The sequence below is a fragment of the Equus przewalskii genome, chromosome 11 (genome assembly GCF_037783145.1).
Source record: "Equus przewalskii isolate Varuska chromosome 11, EquPr2, whole genome shotgun sequence".
In the NCBI taxonomy this organism is placed as follows: domain Eukaryota; kingdom Metazoa; phylum Chordata; class Mammalia; order Perissodactyla; family Equidae; genus Equus; species Equus przewalskii.
The window spans coordinates 24,087,104-24,100,668 of record NC_091841.1 but is presented as its reverse complement, the minus strand read 5'-3'; the positions used below and the strand labels follow the sequence as shown (position 1 = coordinate 24,100,668).

The 13,565-nt window shown below is 44.3% G+C and overlaps 1 protein-coding gene across 4 annotated transcripts in view; it reads left to right on the top strand.

Annotated features, from left to right (window-relative positions):
- The window catches only part of AHNAK (AHNAK nucleoprotein), a 139,814-nt gene that overhangs the window by 90,994 nt on the left and 35,255 nt on the right, over nt 1–13,565 (top strand). For 2 of the 4 annotated variants that reach the window (XM_070565347.1, XM_070565346.1), the window contains one exon: nt 254–585. The exons of the other annotated variants lie outside the window; for them this stretch is intronic. In XM_070565347.1, the coding sequence (XP_070421448.1) occupies nt 254–261 (8 nt within the window). In that variant the 3' untranslated portion in view covers nt 262–585. Of the gene's footprint in view, nt 1–253; nt 586–13,565 lie in introns of those variants that run through there. 4 annotated transcript variants of the gene reach the window in all.

Sequence of the window (13,565 nt, the reverse complement as noted above, 5' to 3'; positions counted from 1 at the left end):
TGGCTTTCTGCAAGCTTCCTTTCCACCCTTGCCACATAGGAGCCTCACAGAGGGAGGCATGTCAACACCAAAACAGACCCAACAGCAGAACAGTTTCCAAATCGACCCCTCCCATAGGCAGGAGGCCTTTCTACCTAGGGGTCGGGGGGACCTTTTTTCAGCCTGTGCAAAGTTAACAAATGACCTCCTGATTTTAGGGAGAGATGCAAACAGTGTTTTGAAGAAAAATCTCTTTGTTACTGTTGTTTTACAGGGCTCTAGCAGGGGCCAGGAAGAAAACCGCCCCCTCTGAAGGTTGTTTTTGTGACTGTGCTTTGGAGCATTGTTCTAAAAATGGGAAATTACACGTTGCTGTGCCAAAGGAAACAAGCACCTGCAGTTAGAGGAAGACCTTCCACGAGGCGGCTTTCAGAGCTCCAGCCAGTTCTGGACGCCGGGCTGCCACAGGAGTTCCATTTGGTGCGTTTCTTCCCTTCTAAAGGCATAGGGTGTGGGCTTACATTTGTAACCAGGGTGGGCTCTGGCAACTTTGGGCTCTAGTGATTGTCTTCTTCTCATTCATTCAATAAACATCTATCAAGCATCTATGTTGGGTCAGCCTTGGTGGTTTTCACGACTCCCTTCCCTGGCATTGTCAAAAACCATTGGGGGAGTTGGCTACTGGCAGGCGGCTTTCTGGTTACCTTTCTTCAGTGTTCTGAGTCAGTGCACAACTTCTGCCTCCAAATGACAAGGAGCTAGAGAGAACCCCAGCACATTCTCTCCTTCCTCTCCTTTCTTTCCCCCTCTTTCTTCCCTCCCCACCCTTCTTTCTCTTCCTTCATTAGTTTCCAAAAAGAAAAATGTTATTTTTAACATGTCAGTCAATATATTTCTTTAGGCATGTGATTTTTCGAAGTTTCCAGTTCCTGGGGTACACACAGTCTGAAATTCTTGTTCTACAGTGTTAGACATCAAAAGATACTTTTTTGGTTAGCTGATTAATGTTTAACATTTATCGACACGGATATAATTGCAAAATAATTAGGTTTTGAAATTTATCAAGCGTGAAATGAATACATTTCAGATGAAGTTGTGGGTTAAAGAGAATCCAGTTTCACAAGCTGATCTCATCTTTATTGGAAATGAGAAAGAAGAAGGGAGTAATGGGAAACAATGAGTTTCAAACTTTGTGGGATGCATTGACTTTGGTTAGAACCTTCTGCCCGTGAAGCGCGTATTCCTCCAATAGGTTAGCCCAAGAGTGATGGCAGATGGAGTCAGGGCGATCTCTCTGGGACCACTTGGTTATTGATGTGGTCCCTCCTGGAAGAAGAGAGATGGAAATAAAAGGCTTTCTAGTTCCGTAACACACTTAATCTACTGTCTTATTTTCTACATTGGTTTCAACTTTTCCAATAGAGGTTCAAAAGTGGGACCCCTCTACGATGGAGCACAAGATACAGATTCACATTCCAGTCATCTACTTTTTACTTTTATTTTTGCTTACTTGGATTTTCAAATTTTTCTTTAATGAATGGCAAGAGAACAAAAATTTGGATCACACCCTCGTGGGGCTCGTGTTCTCGAGAGGAAAGCAGACATAAGCAAACATGCCACAGTGAGATGAGGGCATGACAGAGCCTCAATTAGGTGTCATGGGAGGAGAGAGAGTCCCTGGTCCTCGGGTCATCAGGGGCAGGATGGGAAGAGCCCAAGAGCGGAGTCTTGAAGGAATCTTAAGTTTGCCAGATTTAGTAGATACAATACAGGATGCCAGGTTAAATTTGAGTTTTAGATAAATAATGAATCATTTTTTTAGTATAGATATGTCCCAAACATTGCATAGGTCCTGAAGGATGGAGTCTGGGTCTTCAGGTGACTTTGGGAAGGGAGGCACTTTGGCCAGTGGGAACTGCCTGTGCAAAGGTGTGGAGGTGTGAACAGCATGGATCTGTCGCCTGTTTCAAATATAAATGTATGTGCCTCATAGCAAGGCAGGTAACTGCCACCTGAGGAAGGAGGTCTGCCAGCCAGGAAGATCCTCGTTCTGGGCTGATGGTTTCAGATTTCCCCTTGGTTCCTTTTTTCCCATGACTCCCTCTTCCATAAACCATGCACTTGCGTCTGGCTGGAGGACAGATGAGAAGCGGGACTTGGGTTGTTCTAGACAGCACTGCCAGGGTGGGTCTCATGGCTTTGTGGCCTCAGAGCTTGCTTGAGGGGACAAACAAGAAGGATTCCATCTCTTAGAGGTGGCTGCACATTGACCAAGCCTCCAGACTGATAGCTGCAACCAGAAGCACATTTATTAAATTGCTGTGAGAACTGCAAAGGCATATTCTCCCCCCGTGGACAAGCATCATGAAGGCTGAGGGGGGCGAGCACAGACTGAGGATGAGGAGGTGGTTGAAGGGGTGCCCAGGAAGGGTTCCTCGTCAATGGAAGCTGCACTGTTCCTGCTCAGGACCCATTTGTCTCCCTCGAGCTACTCCCCATCCCCTCCCGTATGGCACCCTGACCCTTTCTGTTCATCCGGTGGGGCACAGTTCACCGGGCTAGATTTCTACTTACTAAATGACACCCACATTCTAGTCCCGCCCCCTCATGACTCCCTGATCACCTTGGTGGAGTGTAGGGTGTGGGTGAAATCTTTTCTCCTAGTTAGAGACAATCTCTGGTTCATCCCCATAGACGGCTCACCCCATCCACTGTGTGAATTTACCAATCTATCTCTGAGGGTAACTTTACTTCCACGCCTTGTTCTCTGCTGCACCCCCAAAGTAGGTGGGGGAAACAGCAAGATTTGAGGCCAGAGTGACAGGCAGGGCCATTCTTCAAGGAGAGCCTCTGGTGCCGTGTGAGGAGTCTGGACTTTATCCTATACGAGACTGGTAGCAGAGAAGGATTTGAAGCAAAAGCATGAAATCACTCTTTGACTTTTGGCAATCACAGGAAGGCAGCAAGACTGAAATCTTAGAGACCATTTAGGAGGCAGAATAAAGTCCCCCCAAAGATGTCCACGACCTAATTCCCAGAACATATGAATACATTAGGTTACATGGTGAAGGGAAGAGAAGGGTGCAGATGGAATTAGGGTTGCTAATCAGCTGGCACTGAGTGGGGCAGATTATCCCGGATTAGCAGGGTGGGCCCAGTGTAGCACAAAGGTCCTTCTACTGGAGAAAGGAGGCAGAAGAGAAGGCCAGAGTCAGAGAGAGAGAGCTGAAGAGGCCGTGCTGCTGACTTTGAAGCTAGGGGAAGGGGCTAACAGCCAAGGAATGAAGGTGATCCTTAGAAACTGAAAAAGCAAGAAACAGACTCTCCCCAGAGCCTCCAGAAGGAACACAGCCTGCTGACACTTTTATTTTTAGCTCAATGAAACCATGTCGGACTTCTGACCTCCAGATCTGTAAGATAAGAAATTTCTTGGGGTTTTTTCTTTTAAGCCACTAAGTTTGTGGTACTTTCTTACAGCAGCCATAGGAAACTAATTTAGAGGCTATTTGCAATAATCCAGGCCAGAGGTGGTGAGGGCCTGCTGCTGCAATAAGAGTAGAAAGGAGACTAGTTCAAGGTAAACTGAAGGAGATGAGCTCGGAGACTGATTGGACTTAGAGGGGAGGAGGGTCATGGGAGCCTTTCTCCTGCCCCCACGCCCTGAGGCTTGCTCCTCATCTCACCTCTCCGGAGGAGCCCCACCCAAGTCTCCATGCTCTCCTGGGGCAGAGGGAGTACCTGCTTCTCTTGCCAAGGCCCTGAGAGGGAATTCTAAAGGATGCTCTGCGGTTACACACCTTGCACGTACGCAGCACGATCCAGTGCTACAGGCACATAACTCCAGACATTTTATGAGTTAACTAGACTTTCGTGATAGGCCAGGAATCCATTCGCTTGATGAGGAAGAAGTCTGAGTTCCAAGCCCTGGTTTATCCGTTCCAACACTGGTGACCATGCATGCTTAGCTGAATCTATTTTCAGATTTTTTTTTTTTTGCATGTTCTGTAGTTTTATAACTTTAGTCTGCTCATGGAAATATGTTGGGTGGCTAACTACTGATGATTCATCCTCACACTGTTCCCATGTGCCTGTTGGTGTGCTCTGTAAGTGCTCGGAAAGAACGTTCCCTAATTACATGTTTCAGAACGCACTGTTTGTGTGGCCCCTTCATCATCAATCAAGGTTTTCTTTATCATCTATCTGAAGCCATTTTGAGCTGCAATCACCCTGCGGTGAATTACTACCCACAAATCCCTTGGCATTTGTAAACAGCATGCCTTGCATCAGCCATAAACTAGACATAATTTTATCCACATTATCTTGATAAAGTTGATGAAGGCTGGTTTTGCTTCCTCTTCCTGCCTCATGAGTCATTTATAGAATTTTCTGCCAGGCTAACCTCAACCACCTGACATGTTGAGGGTATAGAACTCCGGCTTTCCTACTGATAATCAATTCAGGCTAAACACTGAAATATAGTCAGGGCAAGCCCTGGGATTTCCTAACATGATGGCAATGTTTGATAATTACCATTCCTCATCAGCTTTCTTCAAGAGTCAATGTTCTTTTGGTTGCAGGCGGTGGCAGTAACAGACAATTTTCAAAGAAAATTTTCGCCCAGATTCGCAGTTTAGTTGATAATGTGATCAAGAATTGGGATCTTTCCCCTGGGCCCCTCAGAGCTATGAACGCTAAAACTAACATAGTACTAAAAATACCTTTCTTGCATTTTATCTTTTTTTTTTTTTTTGCTTTGTTGAGATACATTTTGAGTTTTTTCTTTACATAGTTTGTGCTTAATGCTTCTCAAATGCAGGAGACTTATATTCATGTATTGGCCTCCTTGTCTCAGAGTTCGGCATATTCATAGTGAAAACGGCTGATTATATAATTATATATTTATGGGATACAGGGGTGGATAAACTTTTTCTCCTCCCTCTCCTCTTCCTTCTTCAAATGTAAAAACCATTCTTCGCTTGAGGTCCATCCAAAAATAGGCCATGGCCTGAATTTGGCCCACTGGCCGCAGTGTGCGGACCATGCTGTCACCAACGGTTAAGCGCACACAGCCAAAAATGAACCCGACGAACGTTCCTCCATTTCTCTCATTTCCTTCTGCTTCCTGGAGGCATGCATCACACCAACATGTGCTCTTTCTGTGGCTGTGATCAGTTCATCCTGCATTCTGCCCTTTTGAAACTGAAGGCACATTTCTGTGTTGACAGCTCACGTTCTTGTGGATTGCCTACGTCTCCAGCCCCCTTGAGGCAGACACTGCAATATAATTGTTCTTCCTTTTATCCTCAGATACCTGTGTTGTATTTGCCCTAGGTAAATATTTCTCTAGCTGTGAATAGGTAATTTAAATTCTGAACCTTTTATGGCCCTGGATCCTTATCCCTTTGAACAATACTCATGTAGGTGGATGGCCCCCCATAGGCAAAGGTATGTGAGTTAATGATGACCCGGATGCAGAAGAATGGGGGCCTTAGCAGGGAGGAAGTGAGGAGGCAGGAGGCCCCCCATCAAGGGGCCAGGAATCTCTTTTGGAACTGCCAAGCCCCCTGACCTGCCCTGGAATTTTTACAATCACAAAGACCCTCCTTTCTGGAAGATTGTAAAGGATGGGGCCGCTGGCTTTACCGTTCCTGTGTGCAAGCGTGTGTTTTGGGGGTGGGTGGACATTTCTCACCAGTTTCACTTCATTTATTGGCTCAGGAGATTCCTGCATCTGGGATCCCACTCTCTGTAAGGCAGGGGTTGGGGCCTGGGCTCTGGAACTGGGTTGGGTGAGGAATAAATGAGAAATTGCCAAAGGAGTAAGCAGTCGATACAGACAATGAGGTGTGGTTTCTGCTTCCAGACTTTAAAATGGGGTGGATGGAGATCAAGGTGAGCTCCACCAGCGCCCTCGGGTCCTCTCTACCTTCGGGGCCATCTCAGGTTCTAAAGTCTGTTGGGCTCCTCCTTGGAATCGTCTGGAAATGGAATTATTACTAATTCCAAAAGGGCTGACACATCACTGGCAGCGTTCAACGGGCAGCAACTTTGTGTGACTGCCCCTGTTTTTCCTAAAGATTCTGATTAAAAAACCCTAAAAAATCAAATTAAAGCGATCATACAGACGATAAAAGATGCCTAGAAAGCAACATGTTTCACCAACTGTCCGGTAGAGCGAGCCGGGCAGCAGGGCGCGGGGCTCAGAAGCCCCCAGGCCCAACCGGCGCCTCCGCGCCGCGACGCCTTGGTCGACACCGCCCCCTAGTGGCCGCGGCTGCGCCAGGCGCGGAGGGCGGGGAGTGCACGTCCCCGTGGGACCACGTCGCTTCTTGGAAAAATCTGGACTGAAGGGGTTTCTCTCCTTCTATTCAGTCTCCTTCCGTGCCTTCTGCCGATGTCCTTTCCGTTCCCGCCTGCCCTATGCGCGCCTTTCACTTTCATTCAGCCGCTGGGGATGGTGTGGCCTGACCAGGGACCGATTGCCACCGGACAGGGGGTATTTTGAGGTTTTTATATCGACATGGGATGCATCTTTGTGACCAATTCTATTCTTTGCACATTTTGCTCTAGGGCGATTTTTTTTTATGGTGAAATATCATTTATTTATTTAATTAATTTTTTATTGAGGTTAATTTCAGTTGTGCATTATTGTCAGTCACCTTATAGGTGCACCCCTTCACCCTTTGTGCCCACCCCCAACCTCCACCCCTCTTCCCTGTGGTAACCTCTAATCTATTGTCTTTGTCCACGTGTTTATCTTCCACATATGAGTAGAATCATACAGTGTTTGTCTTTCTGTATTGGGCTTATTTCGCTTAACATAATACCCTCAAGGTCCATCCACGTTGTTGTGAATGAGAAGATTTTGTCAATTTTTTAATGGCTGAGTGGTATTCCCTTGTATATATATATATACTCCACATCTTCTTTATCCAATCATCAGTTGATGGGTGCTTAGGTTGCCTTCACATCTTGGCTATGGTGAATTAATGCTGCCATGAACATAGGGGTGTATAAGTCTCTTTGAATTGCTGATTTCAAGTTCTTTGGATAGATACCCAGTAGTGGGATGGCTGGGTCATATGGTATTTCTATTTTTAGTTTTTTGAGAAATCTCCATACTGTTTTCCATAGTGGCTGAACCAGTTTGCATTCCCACCAGCAGTGTATGAGGGTTCCTTTTTCTCCACAACCTTTCCAACATTTGTTATTTTTTGTCTTGGTGATTGTAGCCATTCTAATGTAAGGTGTAAGGTGATATCTTAGTGTAGTTTTGATTTGCGTTTCCCTGATGATCAGTGATGTTGAGCATCTTTTCATGTTTCTATTGGCCATCTGTATATCTTCTTTGGAGAAATGTCTGTTCATATCCTTTGCCCGTTTTTTGATCAGGTTGTTTGTTTTTTTGTTGTTGGGTTGTGTGAGTTCTTTATATATTATGGAGATTAACCCTTTGTCACATATATGATTTACAAATATTTTGTCCCAGTTGGTGAGTTTTCTTTTTGTTTCAATCCTGGTTTCCTTTGCCTTGTAGAAGCTCTTTAGTCTGATGAAGTCCCAATTGTTTGTTCTTTCTTTTGTTTCCCTTGTGCGAGAAGACGTGGTGTTTGAAAAGATCCTTTTAAGACCTATGTCAAAGTGTGTACTGCTTATATTTTCTTCTAGAAGTTTTATGGTTTCAGCTCTTACCTTCAAGTCTTTGATCCACTTTGAGTTTATCTTTGTATGGTGTAAGAGAATGGTCTACTTTCATTCTTTTGCATGTGGCTGTCTAGGTTTTCTCAGCACCATTTGTTGAAGAGACTTTCCTTTCTCCATTGTACGTTCTTGGCTCCTTTGTCGAAGATTAGCTGTCCATAGGTGTGTGGTTTTATTTCTGGGCTTTCAATTCTGTTCCGTTGATCTGTGTGCCTGTTTTTGTACCAGTACCATGCTGTTTTGGTTACTATAGCTTTGCAGTATGTTTTGAAGTCAGGGATTGTGATGCCTCCAGCTTTGTTCTTTTTTCTCAGGATTGCTTTAGCAATTCAGGGTCTTTTGTTGCCCTTTATGAATTTTAGGATTCTTTGTTCCATTTCTGTGAAGAAAGTCATTGGGATTCTGATTGGGATTGCATTGAATCTGTAGAATGCTTTAGGTAACATGGGCATTATAACTATGTTTATTCTTCCAATCCATGTGCATGGAATGTCTTTCCATTTCTTTATGCAGTTATCAATTTCTTTCAGTAATGTCTTATACTTTTCAGTGTATAGGTCTTTTACTTCCTTGGTTAAATTTATTCCAAGATATCTTTATTCTTTCTGTTGTGATTGTGAATGGGATTGTGTTTCTTGAGTTCTTCTTTTAGTTCATTATTAGATAGGAGAAATGCAAATGATTTATGTAAGTTGATTTTGTTATCCTGCCAACTTTTGCTGTAATTGTTAATTACTTCTAGTAGTTTTCCAATGGATTTTTTAGGGTTTTCTATATATAAAATCATGTCGTCCACAAACAGTGAGAGTTTCACTTCTTCATTGCCTATTTGGATTCCTTTTATTTCTTTTTCTTGCCTAATTGCTCTGGCCAAAACCTTCAGTACTATGTTGAATAAGAGTGGTGAGAGTGGGCACCCTTGTCTTGTTCCTGTTCCCAGAGGGATGGCTTTCAGTTTTTCCCTATTAAGTATGATGTTGGCTGAGGGTTTGTCACATATGGTCTTCATTATGTTGAGGTACTTTCTTTCTATACCTATTTTTTTTAAAGATTTTATTTTTCCTTTTTCTCTCCAAAGCCCCCCAGTACATAGTTGTGTATTTTTTAGTTGTGGATTCTTCTGGTTGTGGCATGTGGGATGCTGCCTCAGCATGGCTTGAAGAGCAGTGCCATGTCTGTGCCCAGGATCCGAACTGGCAAAACCCTGTGCCGCTGAAGCGGAGTGTGTGAAATTAACCACTCAGCCAGGGGGCTGGCCCCCACCTTCTATACCCATTTTATTGAGTATTTTCTTTTATCATAAATAGATGTTGGATCTTGTTGAATGCTTTGTCTGCATCTATTGAGATGATCATGTGGGTTTTGTTCCTTTTTTTGTTAATGTGGTGTATCACATTGATTGCCTTGCGAATGTTGAACCATTCCTGTGTCCCTGGTATAAATCCCACTTGGTCATGTTGTATGATCTTTTTAATGTATTGCTGTATTTGGTTTGCCAATATTTTGTTGAGGATTTTTGCATCAATGTTCATCAGCGATATTGGCCTGTAGTTTCCTTCTCTGTGTTGTCCTTGTCTGGCTTTGGTATCAGGGTGATGTTGGCCTTGTAGAATGTGTTAGGAAGTGCTCCATCTTCCTCAATTTTATGGAATAGTTTGAGAGGGATAGGTAGTAAATCTTCTTTGTACATTTGGTAGAAGTCTCCAGAGAAGCTGTCTGGTCCTGGACTTTTACTTTTGGGGAGGTTTTTGATTACTGTTTGATCTCTTTACTTGTGATTGGTCTGTTCAGATTCTCTGTTTTTTCTTGATTCAGTTTTGGGAGTTTGTAAGAGTCTGAGAATTTATCCATTTCTTCTAGGTTGTCTAATTTGTTGGCATATAGTCTTTCATAGTATTCTCTTATAATCCTTTGTATTTCTGTGGTATCCATTGTCATTTCTCCCCTTTCATTTCTAATTTTATTTATTTGGGTCTTCTCTCTTTTTAGTGAGCCAGGGTAAGGGTTTGTCAATTTGTTTATTTCTTGAGAACCAGTTCTTTGTTCATTGATCCTTTCTACTGTCTTTTTGGCTTCAATTTCATTTATTTCTTCTCTAATTTTATTATTTCTCTCCTCTACTGAATTTGGGCTTTGTTTGTTCTTCTTTTTCTAAATTTGTTAGGTGTAGTTTGAGATTGCTCTATCTGAGATTTTTCTGGGTTCTTGTGATGACCTGGTTGCAATGAATTTCTCTCTTAGGATCATTTTTGCTGCACCCCAAATGAGTTGGTATGGTGTGTTTTCATTTTCGTTTGTCTCCAGATAATATTTGATTTCTTCTTTGGTTTCTTCAGTGATCCATTGGTCGTTCAGTAGCATGTTGTTTACTTTCCACATCTTCGCCCCCTTCTCAGCTTTTTCTTGGAATTGATTTCTGGTTTCATAACATTATGGTCGGAAAAGATGTTTGATATTATTTCAATCCTCTTAAATTTATTGAGGCTTGCTTTGTTTCCCAAGATATGGTCTATCCTTGAGAATTTCCATGCACAGAAGCATGTGTAACCTGCTGTTTTTGGATGGAGTGTTCTATATATATCTATTAAGCCCATCTGGTCTAGGTTTTCTTTTAATTCTACAATTTCTTTGTTGACTTTCTGTCTGGATGATCTATCCATTGGTGTAAGTGGGATGTTGAGGTCACCTACTATTATTGTATTGTTGTTGATATCTTCTTTTAGGTTTGTTAATAGTTGCTTTATGTACTTTGGTGCTCCTGTGTTGGGTGCATATATGTTTATAAGTGTTATGTCTTCTTGGTGGAGTGCTCCTCTTTGTCTCTACCTTTTTCGTCTTGAAGTCTACTTTGTCTGATATACACATGGTGACATCTGCTTTCTTTTGTTCACTATTAGCTTGGAGTATTGTCTTCCATCCCTTCACTCGGAGTCTGTGTTTGTCTTTCAGGCTGAAATGTGTTTCCTGGAGGCAGCATATTGTTGGGTCTTCTTTTTTAATCCATCCTGCCACTCTGTCTTTTCATTGGAGAATTCAATCCATTTACATTTTGAGTGGTTATTGATATGTGGTGGCTTAATGCTACCATTTTATCACTCATTCTCCAGTTCTCCAGCATTTCCTTTGTTTCTCATCTCGTGTATTTCAGACTACCAATTCGGTTAAGTAGTTTTCTATGCTGGTTTTCTTAGTTTTCTCCTTATTTATCATTTGTGTCTCTGTTCTAATTATTTGTTTAGTTGTTACCATGTGGTTTGTATAAAAAATCTCATAGATGAGATAGTACATTTTCTGATAGCCTCGTATTCCCTTAGACTAAGCTGGTTCCATCCCTTTCCTCTTCCCCTTCTAAGTTGTTACTGTCACATCTTATTTCTTCTTGTGTTGTGAGTTTGTGGTTAAAATGACCAGATTATGTTTATTCTTGGTGTTCTCCTTCCCTTTATCTTTAATGTTATAATTAAGCATTTGCTAACCTGTTCTGATGGAGAGCTGCAATTTTTTGATTTTATCTTTCTACTTATCACCTTGCTCAGAGTTTTGTAACCCCTTTCCTTTTGCTTTTCTTTTTTTTTAGGTATCAGGGCCTTCCTGAAGATTTCTTGTAGGGGAGGTCTTGTGGCAATGAACTCCCTTAACTTGTTTATCTGAGAAAGTTATCTCTCCGTTGTATTTGAAAGATATTTTCTCTGGATAGAGTATTCTTGGCTGAAAGTTTTTGTCCTTCAGAATTTTGAATCTATCATTCCACTCCCTCCTAGCCTGTAAGGTTTCTGTTGAGAACTCTGCTGACAGCCTGATAGGGGTTCCTTTGTAGGTCATTTTCTTCTGCCTTGCTTTTTTCTTTGTCATTGAATTTTGCCAGCTTCACTACTATGTGCCTTGGAGTGGGTCTCTTTACATTGATAAAGTTGGGAGTCCTATTGGCTTCTGTTACATGGATTTCTAGCTCCCTCCTCAGGTTTGGGAAGTTCTCAGCTATTGTTTCCTTGAACAAGCTTTCTGCTTCATTCTCCTTCTCTTGGCCCTCTGGGATACTTATAATCCTTATGTTGCATTTCTTTAGTCAGATAATTGGTTGCACCAGGCCTTGAGCTTGGTTGGCAGGGCCCCCCCCCCTCCCGCCCCCGACTGGGACAGAGCCCGAGTCACTCCATGGGGCCACAGTGGGACTGTGGATTTTCCCACTAGACCAAGGAAGCATCATGCTGGGGCTCAGGGTTGTCACTGCCCACTCCCACAGCCCTGCTGGGTCTCACTGGCCTTTTCGGGGCTGCAGCAGAGCTATGGGCGTTTAAGGCACCTGGCAGTTTTGCTCACCTGGCTGCACTGCATCTGCTCCTAGGTCTCACCAGCCTTTGTGCTTGGTGGGCGGGGCCTCCCTACCAGGTCTGAGCCCGAGTCACTTCCTGGGGCCGCAGTGGGACTGTGGATTTTCCCACTGGTCAAAAAAGTAATCACAGGGGTCTCAAGCCTGCAGTCACCTGTTTCCACAGTCTCGCCAAGCTGCACGCCCACCCTTGGGGCCACAGTGGTGCTATGAGCACTTCAACTGGGAGATCAGTCGCTCGTGGATATTGGGCTGTCTGGGGGCCAGAGAGTTTTCACCTATCTCCACCTCCTCCCTGGGGGTAGTCCATCCACTTCCCAATGTATAGCAGCGCCGCTCTGTCAGGCATCCTGAGGTGCTGTGTGAGTATCCTCCACTGATCAAGGAATGTCCATTTAGTTGTAGCTCAAAGGGGGAGAGACAAAGGGAACTGCTCACTCTGCCATGTTGCTGATATCCTAGGATGATTTTTAAAACCAATCACCAGTACTTTTTCAGCAGTCGATGCTGTGTGGCCTGTGCAAAGGCCCTGAGGTGGGAAGGGGCTTGGATCTTAAAAAAAACCACAACTGAAGGAGGCCCAGGAGGTGTAGGTGGGGGTTGTGGACTGAGCAGGAGGAGTGAGCAGTGGGATGGAGGTGGGAGATGACAGTTAGTGATGGGCATGCTCTGCATTTAGTATTTTATGAGAGTCCTGGGAAACTTTGAAGGATTTTACTTGGGGGAGGTGTGGCAGTGGAAGGGGGTTTTCATTTGATAAGAATTACCTTGGCGGTTGCCTAGAGAAGGGACTGCAGGGATACCATTGTGAGCTGGGAGCCAGTTAGGAGGCCCCTGGGGTTGTGCACGTGGGCTGGGTGGTGTGGCCAGGGGTGGCCCAGTGGACACAGAGAGGGTTCGCAGAGGTGCTCTGGAGGTAGTCTTGCTTGACTGGGTGTGCTGGTGCTGGAGAGGGGAGGGTCAGGGATGCCCCTCTGGCTTCAGGTTGGAGCTGCCGGGAGGATGGAGATAGACCTTACTGAGATTAGAAGCAGACTAGGGAGAGGGATCAGGAGCTCTCCTGGACAAGAGGAGTTTGAGATGTTGGGTAGATGGTAGGATACAAGGGAAGGAGGTCTGGGCTCTTTTGGTGGCAGGTAATAGAAACCTAGAGGAAAGCTTCTAAATTTTCTGCTGGGGCCCAAGGGCATGGCTTAGTGGCATTCAAAAAGGGTGGGGCCGGGGGGGAGCCCCAAGCATCCTCCACACTGCATTCTCTGTGCACCTGCCTCATCTTCCCTTTTGCTTGATCCTCTGCCGGAATGCTGTGTCCTCCTGCCCTCATCCCTCCTGTCTGGGTCCCCTCATCCCTCCTGTCTCTGCTCAAATCATAGACAGGGGACTCCAGAGCTAAGGCCTGTCCAAGCTACTCTTGCTCACAACGCTCCTTTGATTTGTTCTATGGCTTTTATCACAGGTTTATCTATCTGTCTATTTGTTTACTTGCTTCTTTTGAGGGAGCTGGTAATCTTCCCCGCTAGATGGCCAGCTCCCTGTGAGCAGAGGCTACTGTTTT